Source organism: Eumetopias jubatus, unplaced genomic scaffold (genome assembly GCF_037043125.1).
Source record: "Eumetopias jubatus isolate StellerSeaLion01/CBP00866 unplaced genomic scaffold, mEumJub1_p1.0 scaffold_16, whole genome shotgun sequence".
NCBI classification, from domain to species: Eukaryota; Metazoa; Chordata; class Mammalia; order Carnivora; family Otariidae; genus Eumetopias; species Eumetopias jubatus.
This window is the reverse complement of record NW_028274822.1, coordinates 92,333,650-92,358,505: the sequence shown is the minus strand read 5'-3', so window position 1 is coordinate 92,358,505 and position 24,856 is coordinate 92,333,650. Positions and strand designations below refer to the sequence as shown.

Genomic DNA, 24,856 nt, shown 5'->3' with positions numbered 1-24,856 from the left:
GACATTTGTTCCTCAGGTGCCCAGTAGTGACAGAAGAGTCACACTGAATCCCACTATAACGCACGTGAGTCCACAAAATAAAGTGCAGGAGAGTAAGGATCAGACCAGCAGTCCTGCCCACCCTCGCCATTGATGACCCTGTGAGGCTGAGAGAAGAAAGGAGACTCTTTCGTGTCCTCTGTCAGTCTCAGGTCCCAAAGGGCTCTTACTTTGTGGGCATCTGGTTGTGTGGGTGTGTTTCCAGTGGTCAAAGATACATACTTGGAAAACCAGACTCTGAATGCAGCCTTCTACTTCCTCTGGTCCCCTATTGGGGGGTGGCCATCCACTGTAGCGCTGGGGGCAAAGCTGACCAGGTGATCAATGATCAACGCTCTGCCTTTGTATGAATTAGAAAAGGCTACCACACGTGGCCTGCCCTGGCTAATGGATTAGAAGGGCCACCCCCCCCCCCTTCTGGACAGGTCACGCATAGAAATATCTGCTTTGGGCACATGCTTTGTGTGCAGACTGGGCTTTATGCAAAGAACAGGTTCTGCCTCCTACGGACCAGCCCCAGCAGGGCCTTGACCTGGGCTAAGAGCAGGCTGGACCTCAGCCCAGATGTCTGTCTGCACACAGCTGCCTTAAACCTGGCTCTGATGGACCGACTCACATGGGGCAGTGCAGGGGACTTCCAGTCATTTCCTCTATACGTGCTTTATGTCACATGACCTGTCTTCAGAACCAAGTCCCCAAGTAATACGGGGTCTGATGGGTCTAGTTCTGGTTCAGCAAAGATGCATGCATGTGCTCCCTCGGACACATAAGTGTTAAGGCAACACCTCTCCTGAATCCCCCCAAAAATCAGACACCACCTTCACAGGGCACAGAGGGTGAGGTGACCTGAAACGCTGTGCTGTGTGTGGGGCTGATGCTCCCTGTCCCCGAACCCTGGGATGTCCTGGGGGACAAGGGCTTGTGGGCACGGCTGCAAGAGAGAGAAACAGTGACCCCTCTTTCCAGTGTTAATAAAATGGTAAAGTAGCAGGAAGGCAGGATTTGTTTGAGGCTTTCAGTAACAAATACAGATGACATCTTGGTCTCGGAGTGACAAATCTCTGAATCTTAGGCTATAAAATGCAAGAGATTGACATATTTTTTTTATTGTACAGGACCTATATTTTGTCCTTATGTCACTTGTATGAAAGGAATGAATTCCACTTTCTCAGTGAAAAATGGAAGTCTCAAAGGCTGCCACGGACAGAGACTTCCTGCACGCACCGCGGCCATGCCTGCTCCCAAGACCAGCAGCCCCAGTCATCGCTGGGGAGTCCCCTCTCCTCCGAGGCTTAGATGCGGCTGACCCCACCGCCGTGTCAGAGGTGGACTAGGACCCGGGCTGAAGGCCATCAGCATATTCTGCACCCCGAGCCAGAGGACTTAGCTCCTGGGAAACACATGGATCAGTCTGGCCAGATGCAGGAGATGACAGAAAAGAGAAGCCCCTTGCCTTCTGCTGAGGATGGGAAGGGGACCCTGGAAGGAATGGCAGCCATGTCGGCACCACAAGAAGGAAGCTGAGTCAAACACAGAAATTCCTAGTGACACATGTGAGCACCTAGAGCAAACTGGTCTTGAAGCAGATTTTCTGTTGTTTCCATTGCGTGAGATTGTTTAATTCCCTTCTTGGCATAAGTCACTTTAGTTGTGTTTGCTGTCACGTAATGACAGGGTCCTAACAGCTGAGGGGTTCACTGTCAGAACCTGAGGGGAGGCAGGCTTTCACCTGGTCCTGACCTGCCCCTGCTGGTGTGGTGTCAGTGCAGTGGCCAGCCAACGGATGTTTATGAGTGACTGTCGTTTTTTGGCAGATGATTTTATGTTAAAGAATCAGTGTGTTCACTTGGCAGAATGAAAACGGACCGAAGGGAAAGTAAGCATTAATCTTAAAAGCAGTGAAAATGTTGTAAAAAGCTGCCACATGCAGGCACTGTGCTAATGCCTCACACCCGTCACACTCTGTCTGCGAAGCCCCAGCCCCGCGGGGCATGGGTGGTACTATTTCCATCCATTTACAAAGGGGAATGCTGTGATTTGGAAAGAGTAAGACACAAAAAGTCACATATTGCAGGAGTCCATGTACATGGAAGACCCAGAAGAAACTCTGTAGAGACAGAAAGTGGATCAGTGGTGGCCACGGGCTGGGAGGGGGACACAGGGAGCCATAGCTAGTGGGTGCTGGATTTCCTTCCAGGGTGATGAGACTGTTTTAAAACCAGAGAGGTTGGCTGCACAATGTGGTGTACAGAGTAAGTACCACTAGACTATATACCTTAAAACGGTTGAATTTATGTTACATGAATTTTACCTCAACGAGAGTGACTTCCCAAGTCCTATGGTTCATCGTGGCTGAGTGAAGATTTGAACCCAGGCTACCTGTCCCTCAGGCCCTGTCTCTGAACAACCACTCTGTACTGCGCAAGAAGGGGGCATCCTTGAGGCTCCCTGAGGCCCCATCAGAGTCTGGCTTGCAGGAGGCACCCGGTGAACATTTGTTGATCAAATGCATTCATGGACCTGGAATATCTGCTCCCAGAGTTGTCTGTAATCATCATGTGCACCTCGAAACCCCCTGATGACCAGCAGGATACTCATCCCAGTGTCTCCCCTCTAAGTTGCCAGTTCCTGCATCTTAGGGAACAGATGTTCTAGAGAAATGGCCGTATTTAGGCGGTTCATTAGCACAGCCACCTCAGGAGACTGCGGAGTGAGAAGTGCTAGTAAGGGAGGCAGATAGAAGGAGACTTGCCCTTCCAGAGATGGGCAGAGCTGGCCCGAGCCCTCCCCCACATGCCCACTGACCAATGGCGGCTGTGAAGTACATCGAGATCTCGTCCGGGGTCAGGGCCCGTTCCCAGATGATGAACTCATCAAAAGCTCCATCCTCATAATGCTTGGTCTGGTCCCGCTCAGACCCTATCACGAGGTTGACACTGGGCTCCCCGTAGGCGTGAGACACTTTGCCACTTGGGTCAGAGGTGCTCAAGGTCCCGTTGACGTAGACTTTCAAGCCTTCCTTGGATTTCCATGTAAACAGGACATGAGTCCAGTAGGGACCTAAAAAGAGCAAAGATCACTATTCTGCTGATGTGGGAAGAGCTCCCCATGCATGTGTCTCCCAGTTGTTAAGTACATCCCTCCTGAGAGGATTAGTCACTGTTAACCTTGATGAGTCCTCATATGGATCATAATGTAGACTCCCCTTTCTCAGTCCTTTGAAGCACAGGGAAGAAATTACCTCATCCCCAAAATTCCAGAAGCAGTCCAAAGAGACCCTTTGTTATTTTAAATTAAAATGAAATAATAGCTAATGGCCATTAAGTTGTTCAAAAAAAATTTTTTTTAGTCCTGCCTAGGCCATCACAGTGCAGGTCAATAAAACCTATCTGATAATAAAACTTATCTGAGGGCCTGATTCAGCCCACAGTAGTTGGTATCCATCTCTGCTCTGACATAGTATGTGTGATATTAACCAACATGGTGGTACGATGGTAGGGCCACGCTCCTGGCTCATTCTCTCTGGCATGAGAACCAGAGTCACCAATAAGCAGAATGTTCGTCAGACTGACGGCAGCTTGCCCCACAAAGGGCCTCACTTTGTTTTGCAAGTGTTGTGTTAAGACATCTCATGGGCTTGTTTCTGGAAGGAACAGGGCAGCCCTTGAAAGGACATGTATCACCTTGAGCCAGGCATCATCTTAAATCACCCAGCAATTAGCTCCTGGGACACCACCAAAATAAAAGCTTCTGCACAACAAAGGAAACATTCAACAAAACCAAAGGCAGTCTATGGAATGGGAGAAGATATTCGCAAATGACATATCAGATAAAGGGTTAGTATCCAAAGTATGTAAAGAACTGATACACTCAACACCCAAAACAACCCAATTTAAAAAAATGGGCAGAAGATGTGAACAGACATTTCTCCAAAGAAGACATCCAGATGGCCAACAGACACATGAGAAGATGCTCAACATCACCCGTCATCGGTGAAATGCAAATCAAAACCACCTCACACTGGTCAGAATGGTTAAAATTAATAAGTCAGGAAATAACAGATGTTGGCGTGGATGTGTAGAAAAGAGAACCCTCCTACACTGTTGGTGGGAATGCAAACTGGTGCAGCCACTCTGGAGAACGGTATGGAGGTTCCACAAAAAGTTAAAAATAGAGCTACCCTACGATCTAGCAATTGCACTACTAGGTATTTACCCAAAGAACACAAAGATATGAATTCAAAGGGATACAGCACCCCTGTTTATAGCAGCATTATGTACAATAGCTTAATTAGAGAAGCAGCCCAAGTGTCCATGGACTGATGAATCCATAAAGAAGATGTGGTATATATACAATGGAATATTACTCAGCCATAAAAAATGAAATCTTGCCCCTTGCAATGACATGGATGGAGCTAGAGAATATAATGCTAAGTGAAATAAGTCAGAGAAAGACAACTACCATATGATCTCACTCATGTGGAATTTATGAAACAAAACAAAAAGACAAACCAAGAAGAACAAATTAGTGGTTACCAGAGGGGAAGGGGTTGAGAGCTGGGTGAAATAGGTGATAGGGATTAAAGACTACACTTACCATGATGAAAAATAAAATAATTTTTTAAAAAGATAAAGTTCTATAAATCAACCAATCACCCAGAAATTACCCAGGACCTTTCTTGCTCAGGATTGTGCAGCTTTTCTAATTTTGAGTCTTTGGAAAGCACTTGGGTCCTAAATGGGTCCAAAGTATTATTGTCTTTGCACTTAAAGCAAGAATAACAGATTTCTTCAATGAACAAAGAATGTATTGCCAGGCAGAAATGTTTACAATTCTCCCCATTTCCCTGGGTGGAAAAAGAGAGTTCAGTAGGACTTTACCTTAAAATATGAGGTAAAGAAGAATAGAATAGAAAATAGAAGAAACCTACTAAGTGCCCCATAGAGTGTCAGCCCCCGAGGAGCACAGAGATAAGACTCTTACAGAAGAACCTGACCTTGGGTAGAACATGAAAAGCACCATGAACAAGGTACAGGCAGTTCTGTATGGGGGGAGGGAGGAAGAGATTCTTCCTGGCCTGGGATCAGAGAAAGCAAATAGGCAAGATTCTCCCAGACCTCTTGCAGAGGCGAGGTGGATATTCAGGCTTGGTGTGAGTAAGGCTCCCAGCTCACACAGGCAGCATGGTACAGGGAAGGGTTTGACCCAGCCTGTTTGGCTCTAGAGTCGTCTGTGTCTTTTAACAACTGAGACACACAGCCTCATCTTTAGATGGGTCAGAAAATGAATTGTCCTTAAATATCTCAAAAATATCTTCCCCTACTGGAGGACTTCATTCTGCCCCCTTCCCCCTCCGTGCTTCCCTCCTAGTCCCCGGCCTGGACTGGGCTCCCCGCTCAGCATCACCCCAACTCTTCTCTCCCTTGTCCAGTTTCCGCTTCGGACCCTCTGCTCCCCCAGCTTCCTGCCCCGGGCCTCTGACTCGTGCCCAGTGCATGACCTGATCTCACGCCACAGAGAAAGCAGGAATCTCCAGAGCCATGCAGGCCCTACAACACCTACCTGCAAACTCTCCAACATCTACACAGTCCAGTGTTGCCCCCCACTTGTCCCAGAGCACCCCTCCCCACAGCTCCAAGTCCTCTCCTCCAGACCACCCTTCCTCCCCTGGTCTTCAGCCTCTGTTCCAGAAAATGTTCACATCCTATTCTCAATATTGCCAAGTCTATACCACTGGGGGGCGGGGCATGGGAAGGAGGCGGGGCAGGAGAAGAAGTAAGAGGCAGCCGGGGAGAGGAGGGGGACAATGAGGGGGAGGAGAGGAGGGGGGAGGGGAGGGCAGGGGAGGGGAGGGAGGGAGAAGTAGAAACAGTGGCCACCATGCCAAGCACCTGGCACGCACTACTGAATTTCATGCCCCAGACCGTGTGCAGGGCACGTCCCATTGGCGCCTTCCCTCTAGGACACGGAAGCCGAGGCCATGTGTCAGGCTACCCGAGGCAGGCTCTCAGCGGGGGTGGAGGAAGTACAGGCCCTCTCCGGCAGGGCTCCCCGGGAAGCCCAGAGCGCAGAGGCCCGGCCGGGCCCTTACCTGGCGGACTGAAGGTGGCCTCCCAGGTCATGGCGTTCTCCCGCGTGTAGAGCTCCACCGAACCCTTGCCGCCGCTGGAGCAGACTCTGAAGCCGTCGGAAATGACCTGCCCCCCGTAAGCAAAAGGGGTCGGTCTGGACTGCTCGCCTCGTGTCTTCCAGAAGAAGGAAAACGTGACCCCTGAGGAAGGAAGGCGACAGGGTGAAGACTGACGGACAGCAGAAGGGACCCCCACAGAAGCAGGTGGTTCTCTCCACTCCTTACTTTTCACGTGAAAAGCCATTTTTTTCTCATTCTAGAGACAACTCATGTTCAATTCAGAAAACACAGGCAATAACAATAGGCCATATTTATCAAAAGCTCAGAGTACTCGACCCTTTCCCAAGAGTTCTGAGCGAATTACCTCCTTCAACATCAGGAAAACCAGGTTATCATCCCCATTAAATGAAGACCCTGAGGCCAGTTTGCCTGAGGTCTCCGGACCGGCATCAAGCCCCCACCCAAGCTCAACCCTTGCGGCCCCGGAGCCCGCAAATACCAATGACCTACACCATCCTGTTCTTACTCCTGCTTTTCGTCCAGAAGCGTCTTTATGGTAACTCCTCCTAAAACCTTCCCTGGCAGCCTGTTTTACGAAGAAGGGAACCAGCTCCTGCATACTGGCTTATAAACCACATCTTAAAAACACTTCCTGCATCTTGAACTTCCTCCGATGGCCATAAATACTCATGGTGTGTCTGCATGGCACTATATTCTAAATTGGGACGGCACGGTTTCGTTCTACTTCTTACTCCCCAGACAAAAGTGGAAGCTAAATCTTCTGGCAAAAGTCATATTCTATCCTTTAGGCTAAGTTCCTAGTGGGGAATTCCCAAAGGGGAAGCCCACTTTTAAGGGTCTGGACGTTTAGGATAGTAATTTCCAACAGAGGCACAGAGGGGGGCCCAGGGGGCCCTGCAGCTAGACTCCAAGACACCCCGTACTGCACCACGTGGACTGAGGGGCCTTTGCTCAGATGCTTCCGAGCCGGCTCCGTGCATGCTGCGTCTCAGCGGAGAGCAGGTCCAGCTCTTGGCGGGGAAGACCCCGTCCTGCAGCCCCCTTGCAGGCCTGGGCGCCGGGCTCCTCGGGGAGGGGACGTGGGGGCCGGAGCTGGCCGGAGGCTCAGCTGCATGTTAGGCTGCCCACCACTGCCTTCCAGAGCGCGGACCGCCTCTACCTGTGGGGCTGACTCCAGTGAGATTTACCCTTTCCCTGCTCATGAGTAAACTCTGTGCACGCATGTGTGTGCGCGTGTGCGCGCGCCCACGTGAGAGACAGAGACAGACAGCGTGCACGTACACGGGTAAGTGCCGAGCTGGCGACCCGCGTGGACTTCGTGTCGGAGCTGGCAACCATCTGGCCGCCCCACCCCTCCCAGTCTGGCCCGGCGGGGAGAGGACAGTGCCCAGAGTTGATCAAAACAGGCCCGTGACTCGGGGTGGGAGGGCAGGGGTGGAGGGCCATTTGCCCCAGGCCTTCTTTATACACCTGGCACCACACTTAGACTTTGGGCCTTATCTTCACATGAGATTACGGACCCAGCCTGAGTCACTGAATCAGCAGACATTTGCCATCACATATGAACTTGCATCCTGTCATCAACCACCTTGATGGTAACGCCTTATGGACTGACACGTTTGTTACAAATTGTTCGAATGTCTTGTGACGATCAGACTACATTATGCTTTTGTGGGCTCCAAGCCCTAATTTGGTTCATGAGAAGCATGTAGAAAAGCATAATTTTATAATCCTGGTTTGGAATCTCTCCATTTTTTTTTAATCTAAGAGGAACCTCAAAATAATGGCAGGGGCCTGGAACTTTCTGAATCTCTGAGAAGCTAGAGTAGAACTCCACCTCATAGGGGTGTGTCCTTAGGGCTCCTGAGGAAAGCAAAGAGCCCCCCAAGTGCCCCGAAGGACGGGACTGGGGATGGAAGGCTGCTCAGAGGTCGCGGTGGTCCCAGGGCCCTCCCGTGCTCAGGGCCCAGCCACTCCCGCCCGCCTAGCGGCCTAGGACCAGAGTCCGGCACAAACCGCCGCCCTCCCGCCGAGCCTCCTGCGGAACCTCCCCGCTCTCAGAAACAACCCGTTTCACCAGGAAGCAAACACATGCATTGTGAAATTTTTGTTATGAAATGAATTCCCAGAGGATTCATGGAAGTTAATTTTTTCCAAACACTTTGCTGCATTTAGAAATTCCTTTTACTCAATCCCTCTTGGCCAAACGTCTTTCTGTCCAGGAAGAAAAAGAAAAAGAAGGCAGTCGGTTTGGCGTTAGGTGAGGTGGACGCGAGGCAGACGATGCTGCCTGTAGGGCGAGCATTTCGTTTTCATCCGTGTAACCTGCACAATAACCGCTCCTATCTGCGGAACAGCTGTATCTCTAAACATCCATTCACGTCTTCCGAGAGTCTTAGGAGCTCACAGGGAGCCTGTCACGCCTGCGTCCCCGACGAGCACGGCTGCAGGGCACGGGTCATCAGCACAGGGAAGAAACAAGCGGGAGGAAAAGAAGGAACTCTGATGATTGACAAGTTGATTCCCCACTTCTTTCTTCGGATGAGCATTAAATCCGAGTCTACCCAAAAAGATAAAATGAGGAGAGGTCTTCCTCAACAAGACCCAGAAAAAGAAAAGGAAAACATCATCTAGATGCCACAAGGAGAGACAGATGCAGTCGAGCGCAGAAATACAAAATTCTGCAAGGTGAATAATGCACCGTAACAACATCAGAGGGCAACTGGCCAACCAGGAAGAAAAAACTACGTGTGATACGTTTAACAGTCCAGAAATTCCATGTCCTTACTATGTAAAAACACTTGATAAAGAAAAGCACCACACGAGCGTTTGACGGGAACTTCCCAGGAGCAAGGAAGGCTGTTCTAAGATCCTTCCAACAACCCTGTGAAGCGGGTGTGATCGGTGTCCCCATTTTACAGGTGGGGAAACTGAGGCACAGAGAGGCCATGCAGCGGGCAGCAGGCAGGATTGGAACCGGGCAGGGTGTGCTCTGGAGAGCGCGCGCTCGCTGAGGGAAACTACAGGGATCCTCGGAATTGCGGCAAAGAAAGGGTGCACAGCAAAGCCCCGGGCCCGGCGAGGAGGGCCTGGCGGACACGCCGTCCTCTCCGCGTCTCTGTGGAGGGTGGGAGGGCAACGGGCAGGGGTGGGGCGGGGTCTTCCCAGCCAGAGGAGCAGCCCTCCCCAGCCCCGGGGCCCAGTGCCGTGTCCCGCACACCTGTGGTTCAAAGCGGACCCAAGCAGCTGCAAGCGGAGAGATCACAGCCACCTGCAGGCCTCGTGGCCAGCGTGGCATCCAGGTGCCCTCCCCCAGGAATAGCACCACTGTGTCCCCTGGGAGAGCCGAGCCCCCCCGCCTACCCGTTTCCTCCAGCCTGGGTGCGGCCGACCACGCGGCCCGGGCCAGCTCCATCAGAGCTGCCGCCGCGGGGCCCAGAATCAGGACCAACCCTGCCCTCACCCCTGGGGTGCCTTCCCCAGAGGAGTCTGAGCACAGACAGATGCATGTTTCTGCCGGGGGTGTGTGAGCACCTGCACCAGCCTGACGCAAACAGTGTTTCAAAGGGGCCACGATGCCTCCCATCCCATCTGCTTCCGTGCCACGTGACCCCGCCACTCTCCACCAACCCTCAGGGCCAAGTTCCCCACCTGGCCTGGGCCTGACTTGACCCAGGGGGGACAGCAGAAGTGACCCCGGCCCAGCCCCAGCTGCCACCCCTGTCTCGCAGCTTCTGCTGCCTCTTGTTGCTCTGAGCCGACACGGAAGTCCGGGCCACACAGGCGAGCCCAGAGGGGCTGGAGCGAGAGGGAGGGAGGCTTCGGCGACCCCGGGCCTGGCCACTCTCTGACTGCAGCTGCTCGAGGCCCCGAGCCCAGCCAGCCCACAGAACTGGGAAAAGTGACACCAGCTGGTGTTTTGCGTTGCACACCATAGCTAACCAAACCCAGTCTTGCCTGAAGCCATTCATTCCATGAGCCACTAAACTCCCCCTTTTGCTTAAGCCTAATTGAGTTGAGTTTCTATTGCTTACGATGACTCTCGACTGACACTGACCTGGGGGACCCCACAAGGACGTGCACATGGCTCCCTCCTTCCTTCCTTCCTGACTAGCACATTGGGTTGAGGGTTCGGGGAGGATACCAGAGCGGCCGCTGCAGGGGAGGGGGCACAAGCAGACCCTCCATTCTCCCCCGCTTACAAAGGCACTTGGGTCCAGCCGGAGGTGGCCGCCGCCCAAGTGAGACCACAACACGAGGGACAGCCGTCTGTCCATACACTGGAGGCCCTGGCAGCCTGCTGAGAGCAAGTCTGCACGACAGTGAGCCAGAAGGGCAGGCTCAGGAATGTTCCGGAGTGGGAAACTGAGGGCATCCAAATCCAGTAGCACCAGCATCACCTTAGCGCCAAGCTCAGGTCTCGGAGAAGACCCGTCCCGGGGCTGCCACAGAACACACGGACTGGGGGCGTCAACGGTTCTGGAAGCTGGAGTCCCTGGGGAGGCCCCTCTTCCTGGCTGTGCCCTCACCTGGCCCCTGGCGTGCGCGCAGGCGTTGGTCCCACCTGGGGCCCACCCCCAGTGCCATCCTGTTACAGAGAAGCTTCACCCCATGAAAGCAGAGGGACACAAACGTTCGGTCCATAGCAGTACCTTCACTGCTTCCTTCCTTCATTCATCCCGCAGATGTTTATGGGTGGCTGAGCAAGGGGCTGCAGACAGACAGGTGCACAGACCCACAGGGTCCCTGGGCGGCTGGTACTCACCGCCGAGCAGGGCTGGGGACAGACAGACATGGAACACGGTCACACGGGGGTCTCTGCCGTGACCCCTGGACTCAGTGTCAAGAAGGGACACGGGGGCCATCCGACCTGAAGACCTGGAGCAGCTTCCTGGATGGAACCGAGATCTGAATGAAGAGGCATTCTCCAACAAGGGAGGGACCGTGGGGCACTGAAGGAACCCCACTAATGTGCGTTTCTGGCAGCACGTGGTGGGGGAGGGGAAAGAGAAGCAGAGAATGAGGAGCGGAGCGCGGGGGCCTCCGACTGTGAGGAGGTGCGGAGGGAAGGCCGAGGCTGTGCCCCGGCCCGGGTCCCCAGTGCCGCTGCAACAAATTACCACCCAACTGACCGGCTCCTAACGACACACACTGACTCTCGTCCAGTTCTGGAGGCGAGAGTCTCACGGGGCTACACTCAAGGTGTTGGCAGGGCCGCCTTCCTTCCCTCAAGAAGTCCCAGGGGAGAACGTGTTCTTTCCCTTTTCCGCTTCTGGAGGCGCCTACATCCCTTGGCTCAAGTCCCTTGCTCCCCATTCAAGCCACCTGCACATGTCTCTCTTGGACTCTGCCCTTCTGCGCGCTTGGAGGATGCCTGTGATCACCCCGCGCCCACACACGATGCGGGACCCACAAGGCCCCTCGTTAATCACACCAGCAAAATGGGTGAAGGGAACACGGGAACTGTTCCATTTGACAGCGCATCCCAGGCTGGCAAGCTGCGCGTTCTCCTGGTTTTGGGGGAAGAGAGGCCTCCTAGAACTGGGGCCCTGGTTCCTTCATTTGTCACTGAATGGAGGCTGTCTTGGGGCCTCCCAACTAGTGGGTTCTCAGTGGGTTTTCCCACAGTGCGGCCACTGGGCAGGAGAGGATCCGGGCGTGCAAGGCTCCGACAGGGTAACACCTGCCAGGGGCTTCCATGGAGTACAGGCTGGGGGCAGAGTGAGGCTGGCGAGTGGGGGCTTTCTGGATCCCCAAGGAACGCTCCAGACACCAGGGGATGGTCGACCAGCAAGCTTGCCACCTCCGGTCCCAAACCCTGATCTCCTAAGACACTAAAATGTAATCTCTGTCCCCACGTTTCAGCTTAGTGCTGCTGAAAATGACATTTTCTATCTCCGTATTTTTAAGAGTAATTCCACACCCTAGGTTCCCGGACACCTGCTCCAAGAGGATTTTAGCACGGAGACACGCCCTGACACGACACGAATCACAGCACAAGAGGCCGCCTCCTCCTCAGTTGTCTGCTCTTCTGACAGCAGCGAGGAGAAAATCCATCCGCTTGGGAGTCACGCTCACTAATCCCCACTCAGCAAAGAAATGCCACGGCTCAAATGTGGAGCCCTCGGTGGGCACTGATCCCCAAGCAGAGGTCAGTAACGCACGTGTCGCCCACTTACGGGAATTATTACGGGTTTTCAATTCGTGGGAGGGACATGGTTTCTTTTTCAATTACATCCAAGTGGGTGAAATTTAAAGAAAAACTCTAAGTACGATAATAGTTCAGGTGGTACACGCATATCGGTAAAAATTATAAAAGTGGTTCAAAAGTGAGTAAAACTTAAGAATCACTGATCTTAAAAAACATTCCACCACGAATGGAAATGTAGATAATTGCATCATTCAACCCAGACCAGTTAAAGTAAGGGATTCTGTCCTGGATGGTTCTCTGGTGTAGACACCTTCCCAACTTGCTGCAGCGCTGGCTCGATCGTCTGCATCGGGTAAGCTGAGTTCAAGGCACTTGCGTGCCCCCTTTCTGCCCACATCAGGACTGTGGCAATAGAATCATGTCTGTGCACAATTCCTTGGTACGATTTTCAAGCGATCTATGTTGGCCATTCTCAAGACTGTGGAGACCCACTCGCCAAAAAGCACAGAGAGTGGCTCATAAGACTTACTTATTCATCCTCAGAAACATGGAACAACTCAGGAGGAAAGAATATGGCTACGTACGGTTGTCCATGAACACAAGAGGTCTTCCTCCTAAGGTGGGAAGTGAACAGGTATCAACTCCGTGGCCCAGAGTAGTGTCTTCCCTCACAACATCTGACTTTGACTCGGCACCAAGAGGCCGGGAGGATGGTGAAGCTTCAATACTATATCCTATTTTTTTTTCCAGGTCCGTAATTAGAAGACGAGAAGTAACAGCTAAAGCAAGTGAGAGAGATGACAGCACGGGGAGCAAAACATGGAGAGAAGAAGAGCCGAAGGTCATAGTGGTGGAGAATCTGGACCACCGACACTGGGTGATGGATGAGGATTTCCCTCCTCAGGCATATCTGAGCTTGAAATGGTAGGAGAATGGGCAAATGCAGTGACAGACACAGCGGAGACACAGTCGGGACAGTGTCTCTCGGACTCCACTGTGCACGACAGAGCCTGTAAACTCTAAAGCCCGTCCGGCCCAGAGGACCGCATCCATGAGCAGGAAATCCAGGTGGCTTCACAAAGGACACTCAGGCTGCATGCTTTCAACATGCAGCACACGCAGAGCAAGCCTTTTCCAGGTCAAATACTCACTTCTGCTGCCGCACCAACAAGAGGCGCTCTCTCACTTCTTCTCGACACACCTGGTGCGGTGGGAGTCGCTTCTGCTCCCGATCACTGCCGCTTTCAGAGAGTGACAGCACGCGCTGTGGTGGCACGTGCCAACCAGCCCGGGAGGCAGCAGAGAGTGCTGGGGACCCAGGTCAGGACAGTACGACCTATCCCTGGGGCACCCCTCAACACCAACCACCTGCCACCCGGTGCATGGGAGTACTGCTGGATTTTCTAATTTTTTTCAAGAGAAGTCAAAAGTATAGTTTTTTTTTTTTAACTGAAATGTCTCATATAGGAGTTGGATATTAATTTAAAAAAATTTAAAGCACCGTGGGAGGCTGTTCCTGCAAATTTCCTGAGCTGGGATATTTGGCTAAAAACAGTTTAGAAAGCTCATTAAAATATAAAAACCACCAAGAGGACCCACCTACTGCTACCAAATACAATACATTTGTGGGATGGTCACCTGTGGCCAATTTAGGGACAGGGTCCATGAGAATCACCTGGAGGTCCCGCCACAAAACATGGGCTCCCGGGCCTCGTCCACGGAGATTTGGAGTCAGTAGGTCCTGGACTGGAGCCCGAGAACTTCGACTCTCAACCATCTCTGCAAGTGACCCTGCTGCTCGTGGTTGATAAAGGACACTCAGACTCACTGCCCTAAATCAGTGTGCAGCTCTGGCAGGTCTCGCGAGCCTCTGCGCCTCAGTTTCCCCATCTGTAACGTGAGTGTACGGGTGAATACTCCCCAGAGGGCCATCCGCTCCACATGCTCCGACACCCCCGTAACCCCAGACCGTCCCAGGAAGATGGCGGCTGGATCTATGCCCGGCCTGCATCCGCCAGACGCCTCTGGAAATTTCTTTCCTGAAACTCCATCCTGCAACTAGCTGAGCATTTTGCTGGCAGCCTCTTGGATTTAGTAACCTCATGCAAAGGGGGAGAAGTCACCTCAAGGCTGGGAAGGAATTGCAGGTGCTGCTACGGGGCTTTGGTGGCTGTCCCGGTGTTTACAAGAGGAGGAAGTTCTGTGCGGGAGCGGAAAACACGGGCCCCTGGCCGGGGAGCAGAGCTAAGCGGATGAGTACAACAGCAAGACCGCCTTCTCTGAGAGCAGCCGACGTGATTTAGAGTTGGACTGGCGTCAGACGTAATGGGTGGAAGTCACTCCAGGTGGAAGTGGTCCAAGGTCAGAGACAACTTCCAAAGGTCGGAGGAGAATGAAGACAGAACGAAGCTCTGCTTTTGGAGCGGCGAGCGGCCCGTCAAACATGACAGAGAAGCTTCTGAAGGGATTGGAGCATCCGAAAGCCTGACTAGACGCATCTGCTCAGTGACACATAGGAAGCATCTATGATGATGGTTTTCATCCCCCCCAATACAGCGGTGACCAAGACAGACGCAGTCCCCGGCCTCACAGAGCTGCCCCCGCGCAGGGAAGACGGATGACGAACAGGCCATCACCCGCCATGCACGAGCTGGAGAGGAACGTGCAGTGAGCCACGGGAGCGCAGACAGAGGGGCTCACCTGTCTGGAAGGAACACCTGAGCTGAGCCCTCAAGGTCTACATGTGGGTGAAACCAGGTGCTAGAACATTCCAGGAAGGATCCCTCCCTGCACCGAGTTTCCCCACGTGTGCACTCGCAGGTTGTGGGGAATGAAGGAGAGCCATCGCGTCCTTCAGGAACACAGAGTGTGTTTCCTTAGCTTCACGTCCAAGAATGGCCAGGCATCCAAATAGCCTTCTTCCCTCCAAAGAGCCTCAAAAGCTTCCCCAGCTTGCACCCAGTGCCCATGAGAAACTTCCCCAGGAGGCACCGTTTGCCAAGAGGGAAGACCCACGTGAGCTGACAGAAACGCAGGAAGGCGGAAAGCAGATGGAGATCAGGTCCAGCAGGAGCGGCCCTGGGCGCAGGAAATGGCGATGGGCGGCCTGGCCAAGGGTGCGCACGGGGCGGCAGCTCAGCCGCTCAGCCGCTTACTCCGTTTTGAAAAGCTCAGACTTCAACTCTGCTCCTAAAAATGTCCTTTTCTTTTTTTTTCCCAAAAAATCAGCCAAAACCATGAATCGGGACCACAAGAGAATTTAGAAATAAGAAATATAAAAATAGTTGACCAGGTGGACAGGGAGCAGGGAACGTCTCTCTTCATTTTAATGTTAGTTTTTATCATAAAAGTAATGGGTTATATGCCTGAGCCCACTATTACCACCAAAAAAAATCCCAGAGAAACAGAGACAAACACGTGGAGGAGGGTGGGATGGATGTATCGGGAACGACCCCACATTTCAGGTCCCCGAATCCTTCACACCTGACCACCCCTTTCCTCCCATCATTACCAACATTGTTCTCATAGTCCACCCGTTTTTAAAGCTCATGACTTACTGAAGTCTCTTCCTAAACTGTAGCTAGGAAATCACATTTCTGATGAGCTATTTGTGTTCAGATAAAAACACAGCCATTAATGTCTCTAATTGCCCGGCGTCACCTGAAAGCATCCCACACGCTGGGTGTGCTGCAGGGACGTTAATTTGGAAAGCGCTGGGCAGATTTTGCCCGCACTCTCTTGTTTATCTGGAACCCAGAAATGCATGCAGGCTGCAGGGAAACTGCCTGAGCACAGGATACGCGTGGGGGCACACACCGTGGTCCTCAGATGTCACGCGTGCTTGGCTCCCTGTCCCCAGGAAGCAGACATGCAGACAGAGGGGTGCAGACTGAGAAATGCCCGACCTCCGTCGGTATCTGCAGGAAGCCTCACACCAGCCCCGTCTCCCGGAGCCAAGGGTGATGTAAGGCTTTCCGGCTTCATTTTATATCCGGCCCTACTGTAAAGAAAGGGGCCGCACGATGGTTTGAACGGCTCCAATCAACTCCAGCACACAAGAAGCTGCTATCGGAGGGGACATGAAGCCAAACTTGGTGGCTCTGCCTGCCGCCCCACGCTCTTGTCTGTCTCACTCTTTTTGAGGATGAATGAGCTAATACATGTAATGAGATTGGTCCCACAATAGTCACATGGTCAGCAATCAATAATGCTGGGTCCTTACTGTGGGTCAGTCCCCCTCGGTGGTGGTGGAGGTGGTGGGGGGTGTTGCTCTCCAAGCAGGCAAGCTGGGCTTCTCATTAGGACGGATGCCCTGGCAAGAGGAGCCGAGTCTGCAAACCTTCATGCGGTGCCATCACCGAGGGGGCCTGTCACAGCCGGGCTGCACCTGCCAGGAGCCCGGTGGCTCCTTCCAGCTCCACAGCAGCCTCATGAGGAAGGACCGTCACTGACCTGTTTGACCGTCACGGACTCGGGGCGGGGGCAGTTGCCCGAGGTCATGCAGACCCGAAGAGAACTGGGACTGGAGCCCATGCTCTGACCTCACTCCGTGTCCTGCGGGCACCATGACGGCAAGGGCCCAGGAGGGCCTGGCGGCCTGGGGGACAGTGGCCATGACAACGGGGGGCGCTATGCTGATACCCAGCCAGAGTCAGCAGGGGGAAGGGGTGGTTTCTCAAGAGAAACTGGAAATCCATATATTTACATGGAAGTTCTATTTTTCCACGTTGGCAGCTAGTTAACATTGTGTAGCTCCCATACCTGCCAAGCCAAACACGGCCACAGGTGGGAGCCAGCCCAGAGCCCCGAGTCTGTGGTCTCGGAGTTCAGGTAAAACTTCCCAGAGCTCTGACCCCCGCGGTCCATTTACGGGAGCCCCCACGAGGGCTGGTGGTCCCTGATGCCCCCCCATCATCACAGTTCTGGGGACCCACGCTGCCCACCTCCTGAACGACCTAAGATCCCTCCCAGGAGCCAGAGCAGCAGAGAACCTGTCCCCCAAGAGAAGCCGCTCCCCGTGGTCCCAGGCCCTCCTGCCCTGCGGGCCCTCCTAGTGGCCACAGCTCAGCCCGGGCTGTTTTTCATTTAGAGAAACAAATAAGCCTGATGTGTTTATAGGGCTGTCCGAGCTCCGGAATGGCTCAGACGCTGGGTTTGTAAACCTGGCCATGGTTTTGGACCTCAAAACCATTTCTCAAAATTCTGGGTTCTGCAAAGTCCAAAACATATCCCCCCCACCGACATGTTTTTGCCTTGTTAAGCTTTTGTTTGTTTTTCTTGGAATGAAGTCCATATGTCCCAAAATTGTGCATGACAAGGTCATCACAATGTTGTTTTGAGAAGGCCGTTGGATGTCCGAACGGCCTTCGCTTTCAGACAGGCTTGCGTTAAACTCTTTTTTCCCCAAAAATGAAAATTCTCATTCTGCCTGGGGTAACAGAACTTGAAGGCCTGAAGCTGATTTGGACATCAGACAACTTTTCGGAGAGGTTTGAAATGCGGCCAGATACCCGTTGTCTGGACCTCTGATACTGGAGAGCAGATCAATTTTCACAGGAAGACGGGAAAAGGGCAGAGCCTGCCAACTCCTCTGCTACCTGGATGTGCTTTGTCCAGGGCATGCTTCCCGCCATGGGCCCGCGGCTCCCTGCAGGGGCGGCCCCCCACCGGCCCCCAGGCCCGGGGATAAAAGAAACCAGCCCAGGGCAGGAGTGTCACAGGCTTGCCCTGCCCAGGGCCACCGTAAACATCCCAGAGTCAGAAATAACGTGGCGGGAGCCACACCACCAATTTACTTCCCACAGAGGCCACGGCCCCGTCCAAGTCCTGATGTGACATCACCGTGTCTATTTCTATGGCGGGTTCTTTTTTTTTTTTCCTTACAAGATTAAATAGTTTGCTCTCACATCTCCTCAAGACAGTATTAGCTCTCAGTGTCCAGGACATATCTCGGTTAGAATCCTAGGCACCTGCACCCCCGCCCCTGCCACCCCTCCCACCCACCACCCTGTGTCCGCAAAGGCTCTGCACAACCACAGGGTTGCATCCCCACCCGCCAGTGCCCAGAGGCGGCGGCGTGTCACTCACCGTCTGGGTCACACTGTGCTGGGCTGCTGATGCAGGAAGCTTTGTACCTCCCGTAGTAGAGAAGGGTGACTCCTTTCTCCTCTTTGAGGTAAATGCCCTTGTTGACCTTCCCTTCCACGATGTCTACGTAAGAAGAGCGACAACATCGGGCATCAGCGATCATCAGACTTATAAACAACTGACATATCAACATACTGTATTATTTATGTTTATAATATTATGTGTCCTATATATTAGTATTAATGCTTCATATTTAATATTTAGTCCTAGTTAAGTTAGAAATCATATAATAAGATGTGACTATTAAATAATAAATTGGTCGTATTAATATTTTGTCATCAGTCACTACTGTATTTGTATGTACCATGCACTATACTGAAACGGCACTCTAATTATTCCATTGGCTGGGAGCTGGGTTCCCAGGTGACAGCCTCCTACTGTCCCGAACTTCAGCTCCGTCCACAGGCTTCAGGAGCACCTCCTGCCCATCTTCTAAGTGAAATGCTTAGGTACATGTTTGAACTTGAAGACCACCTAAACTCTTTCTCCCTGTGAGCTCTCATTGGAAGCCCCTAATCCTAGATGTGGGAACCTACAATTCTGCAAGAATCCATGTTCAGACTCTGGGAGAAAATCCCGGCAGGGCCTGCTAGCTCCAGGCGGAGTGGCCATGAGCCCCCGTTGGTGCTCGCTGTTCCGTCCACCCTTCCGTCTGGCCCCATTCCCATGGCAAATGTCTCTGATGGTCTGAGTGTGGGGTAAATGGTTTACAGGACTGATAAGTGAAGACTATAAAAACCAAGTGTGATTAAGCATTTATTGTTCGTTGGGGTCAAAGTCACCCAGATACCTCCTCTGCTGAAAGGGCACCTGCCCACTGCCCTTGAGCTGTCACACAGGGGGAGATGTACGGCAGGGCGCTGAGCTCTTGGGGCCTGACAGCCACCCCAGCGCAGGCTTTCCAATGGCCACCGTCAAGGGGATAACCCACCCAACGGGCCTCCATGTTCTTCCTTACTGTTTTAAACTTTTAGTTTATCTCATTTATTGCTGGGGGTGGGGGGAATCCATATATTACAAAATTAAATGTATTGCAAAATTAACAGTTGCATGATTGAGTTAGGCTGTATAAACCCCTCAACAAGACTGACTGGAAAAATTAATTTTGGAAGCCAAACACCTCACAGCTAGAATGGCAATCAGGCTAGGCGTCGTACTGAAAACCATTGACGGCATGACCCCTGAATTATCTGACCTCACTTTCTACACTGCTCGGGGAGACCTCTCCCTTCCGCTTTGAGCTGTGTGGGAAAAATAGGCTCTGAGGTTATTAAGTAAGATATTAATTTAACCCTGACTCTACTGGGTGTTTTGTAAGGCAGCTTCTAATAAAGAAAAAAAAAATCCAGCTACAGAAGACACGCTGATTTTAACGTTCGTAAGAGATCAAATTTTTGGTGAGGTATCTTAAAATCAACTTGAATTTTTCATTCAAAGGGCGTGCTTTTCCTCCCCTAAAGAATATACACCATTTAAAAATCCAAACAATTTCTATTTTTAGGAAGTATCTCATGTCTCGGTCTGAAAACAAGCAGCTGGTTCGGGAGACCCTGGTCACGTGAAGCTTACATGCATCTTCTAATGCACTGCAGTCACAGCGCTACCTCTAGACCTAGCTGGAAGCAGGTACTCCCCACAGCCCGGGTCTTGAGCCATGTTCTTGGGTACAGGCTTATTCGCTAGACAAGACAAAGTGAACTGATATAGAACCGAATCGAACTGGCCTCTAGATTCATTGCAGATCCAAACTCGACCGAATACGGAACGGAAGGATAAAAGTGCTCACCTACGGTTGCAGAGAAATTTGAGTAGGCAGAGTCATTGGTACGAACAAAGGTAGAGTTATGGGAAGGAAGCACAGTGAGGTTGTGGGTTCGCAACACTAGGTAGGACGACAAAAGAAAAAGCATAACAAATGAGTGACATGAGCAACGAATGGAACCGGCATATCTCTCAACCTGACGCGCACCGAGAAGTGGTCTTTCACCCAGCAAGCATCTTGGATTTTCTCTCCCGACCTTGCTTCCCGCCCCCTGCCGCCCTCCCATGCACTGGATGCCACTGTGGCCGACGCCCTGGCCCACGAGTCCCAGAGCCAGGGCATGACAGCTGCTGGCTCTCGCCACAAACGTGGGTTCCAATGTGCCGCGTCCAGTGCCCTCGGATACTTGGTTGAGAGATATGGAACTGAGCTCAGCAGTAAAATGGCCTTAACGAAAGGGTTCGTGGTGGTGATGTCACGACTGACGAGCCGGGGACACAGCATGGAGGTGACGGCACAATATCATGACACGTGGACACAACAACAGAGGATTCAGCAACAAATAACACAGCTGCATGAGCACCAACTGGCTGCCAAAGCCATTCAACTGTCCCCGGCAGCAAACCGTGCCGATGGACCCTACTCTCTCTGTTTCTGGAGAAGCCCGTGATGGAACTGAAACGAGCCAGCCTGGCATCGTCACGTGAAGAACAGATTCAGGGGCTGCGGTGACACCGTCACCATTCACGTGTTCTGGGACACCCGTGAACACACTGAGTTCTCGGGAAGTTAACATGTCGGTCAACAAAATTCAGCCACGACCTAATTGTGTCTTGGTGGTTACATGACTTTACGAGAACTCCCCACAGATACAGGTGTTCAGGACACCCAACATTACTGGTTTGATCACAACAGTGATCTGTGTTGAGGGGTTAGGAGAGGAATATAAATATTTGAGCTACTGTTTGAAATAACTACTAAAGTGTTAGTTTCTGTGTCCTGAACAATGAATTATGTCGACAATGCGTTTCCACTTGGTGGGATGGTCTCTTTTCACAGGCTTTAAAATAAATGCCCTGAGAAGAGAGATGAGATTGTAACGGGGGGGAAGCAGTCCATTTTCACCCGAGCTGGTCATGTAATGACCTCCACAGGGAGCTTACGTGCCTGTGGTGCAGACCATTCAGAGAAAACACGGAGCTCCAGGAGGGTCTTCCGTGTGGCCGCCATGCCTCACCATGCACAGGCAGGCAGGAGGGCAAGCTGAGGGCCCCCGGGCTGGTCTTGCACAGGTGGGTCCTTCCACCCTCCTGGAAGTCCCTGCTCCTTGATGGCCCCCACTCTGAGGACACCGGTGGCCCAGAGCCTAGGCAGAATGCTTCTTGGTTGACAATTTTAAGGGAAACGTTTTAGAATCTTAGGTGGCAATTTATGGCAGCGTGTAAAGTCTCCAGGGTAAGGAAAATGCCAGTGTGCTGGTGTGGAAAGCATAGTAGTCAGCAATGTGTGGGTGTTTTATAAAAACTCCACTGCACAGAACCAGAGAGACCCGATGTGAACTTGTGCTGGGATGGTTGCAACCACCTTGCTGCCTATGTCAGCCATGTGACTTAAATCAAGAGCAATAAGGAAATAAAATTAAAATGTAAAAGCATCCCAAGGCACTCGAAACTTGTACTGGGAATAAGTTTCTTTACTGGAATGGGAGAAAGTGCTCAGGGGCATCTGGGGTTTCTCCTTACGGCAAATGTCTAAATTCGGTCAGATAGAGGCTGTATTTTCCGTGGACTTAGGGACCTTGAGAGCATCTTGGGTGATGTTTGGTCTTTTCAAGAGAGCTGCCAGTGACATGTGCAGAAGCCGATTGGTCGGTGGGGGTACCTCTGCTGAGTGAACCGGCGACCCCACGAACATGCACCGTAGTGCTGGTTGGCACGCCCTTCGGCACTCGGCTCAGATGGCTCCCTGTTTTGGCAGGCGTGCAGATGATGCCAGTTTGGTCTATCTAGAAAATATACATCTAGACTCGTAGGCAGACTGACCCACCATCTGCAGCTTCAAGCTTCAAATAGCTACTTTTGCTTTAAGGTTATTGGGGGGAAGGCACACACGTTAATGATATTATGGACCACAAGTTCAGTCCTTCCATGATAAAAATATATCAAGGTTCTAGTAAATAAAAGACTTTGGGTGAACAGTGACTAGGGGGAAGCTCCCCAACGTGCCCTGATCTCCACTAATCTCCTGGCTTCAAAGTGGACCCTGTCCACGTCCGTGTCCCCCAACAGCCCCCGACCCTGCGTCTCCCGTTCCTGCGGCCTCGGGGTCTCTCACCACCCATGTCTACCTCCAGTTGTGTCCTGAAGCTCATGGATCCCATCCACATTTTCCAGCGGCCAGTAATGGGAAGCGGAAGCCAAGACCTCAAACCCTGGGGGGAAGAAAAGAATAAACATGTTAAATCGCCATCAGGAGGGAAGAGCCGCTCGCCTTCCACACGGAGAGTGGAGGGAGGAGCAACGTCACAGTGACTGTGGGATTCGCTGAGGAGGAATTTGAATAAATTCAACACACGCTCCAGGCATAACGGGGCCACACAAGAAGCGTGTCCTTTCGGGTCAGAAGAAAGGCAAGAACGGCCACTATCCCGTTATTGCTTATACCGTTTTAGACGGCATACCTGATACAATCGGGCGAGGGAAAGAGATAAGGTTAAAATCATTTAAAAAGAGGAGGAAACCAGCACCAATATCACTGACCTCATGTAAGGCTCTTGACAAACACCTCCTTGTTTTATCGTAACAATGATCTGTCAGGTAATTATATTGTTTGCCTATTTGTAGAGACGAGAGGCTGATGCTTCCTCAGAAATCGCCCCACTGGCTGGTTTGAGGGGCAAGGCTCACGCCAAGTCTCCCCAAGACAGCTCCTGGTCTTTCTGCTCTCGCCTCGCTTCCAACATACTGAAAATTAACCACTTCAGGGTTTCCTGTACGACCCTTGCACTTTGAGTCGACAGGATTTTGTGCGGATACGCTGGGCCCTACTCTGCTCGTCCTACTTAATACCCCATGGACGATTTCATGTATTTGCTCCTATCCAGGCTCCGTGGTGGGGTCTGGGGCACAGTCCCGTGGGGCGCCGCCTCCCCACGCACTCAGCCCCTTGCCTGGCTCCAATCTGCTCCCCGATCAGCTGTGATTGGTTCCCAGAAGTGGACATAGTGGTCCAGATGACGGCACAACCATCAACCGCCCGAAGGTTCCACCAGATTGTAGAGAAGTAAAAATTAATAAAGTTGTCTCTGTTATTCATCGTAAAAAAATTTTTAAAGAGGAGGTAATACGATCATTATTTTCAAATGAGGTATGCCTCACAATGAGAATGAAAGAAGGAAACATCCTTACAAATAAGGAAAGAATTTGGTAAAGGAAGCCCTGTTACCCACCAGGAAAGAAGTGAGTAAGGAGGTTTATGCAGATGTGGCCCGCGAAAGTAAACAGCTTTCCTGTATTCAAACAACAACACGAAAACAGAACTGAGGAAAAGTTCTCTTTTGTAAATGCAGCCCACAAAGGGAAGACATTTAAGTGCAAAAGAATGAGAACCATACAAAATTCTCACAAAGAAAACAATAAAATAATACCAAGGGATAGACAAGTACCCTGGAATAATGAAGAATTTTGTAACCTGTTTTTGGAAAAGAGAACTCAAAATCATAAAAATGTCAACCAACCCTTGAATTCATATACAAACATGAGGAAATTCATTGCAAACATGCTGAGAGATTTTGTGTGAGAGAAAGCTCATTTCGGAGCTTATCTAGAAAAGAAACAAGCAAGAATAACCCACAAACCTGCACAGGGAGAGCGGGGGGGTGGGGGACCTGGACCTCACACACAGTGAGACTTGTCACGAGGTCACCACTACAAAGAGGATCTGGCGCTGCGTACGAATAGACAGTTCGGTGGAAAAGACCTGTAAATATCGCCACGCACACGTGAAACTAGCTTATGATAAAAGTGGTCTTTAAGGGCCACCTGGGGGGCTCAGTCATTGAGCGTCTGCCTTCAGCTCAGGTCATGATCCCGGGATCCTGGTATCGAGCCCTATGTCGGGCTTCTCCCTCTCCCACTCCCCCTGCTTGTGCTTGCTCTCTCTCTCTCAAATGAATAAAATCTTTAAAAAAATTAAATTAAAAAAACTTAAATGTAATAAAAATAAAACATAAAAGCTTCTGAGGAAAGCAGGTGATACATCTATGTGAATTTTAAAAAATATTTCCATACATAAAAATAAATCAAGCTAAATTGAATCGGGGAGTGATGTTTATGTAATACATGGGACAGAAATGTACTGATTTCTTTTTAAAGAAATGTATTAAATTTATTGTATTCATTAAAACTCCCACTATCAAAAGTTAAACCAACAGAAAATTGGGGCAAAGGACATCAACAGGCAGTTCAAAGAAAAAGGAATGAAAATTATTTTTAAATATATGACAAGACGTTCAACATTGCTCATAATTTTTAGAGGCATGCCTAAACTCAGTGAGCCCGCCTGTCCCAGCTCAGCCAGCCGACTGACAGACGTACTAAGTTGGCAC

At 51.4% G+C, this 24,856-nt stretch overlaps 1 protein-coding gene across 1 annotated transcript in view; it reads right to left on the bottom strand.

Moving 5' to 3' along the window:
* Positions 1-24,856, bottom strand: part of ADGRD1 (adhesion G protein-coupled receptor D1) — a 125,548-nt gene that overhangs the window by 94,416 nt on the left and 6,276 nt on the right. The window contains exons 3-6 of the mRNA XM_088019750.1: positions 22,598-22,681; positions 18,429-18,551; positions 6,131-6,310; positions 2,845-3,099 (exon numbers count right to left, since the gene is read on the bottom strand). Coding sequence (XP_087875876.1) covers positions 2,845-3,099; positions 6,131-6,310; positions 18,429-18,551; positions 22,598-22,681 — 642 coding nt within the window. The remainder of the gene's footprint in view (positions 1-2,844; positions 3,100-6,130; positions 6,311-18,428; positions 18,552-22,597; positions 22,682-24,856) is intronic.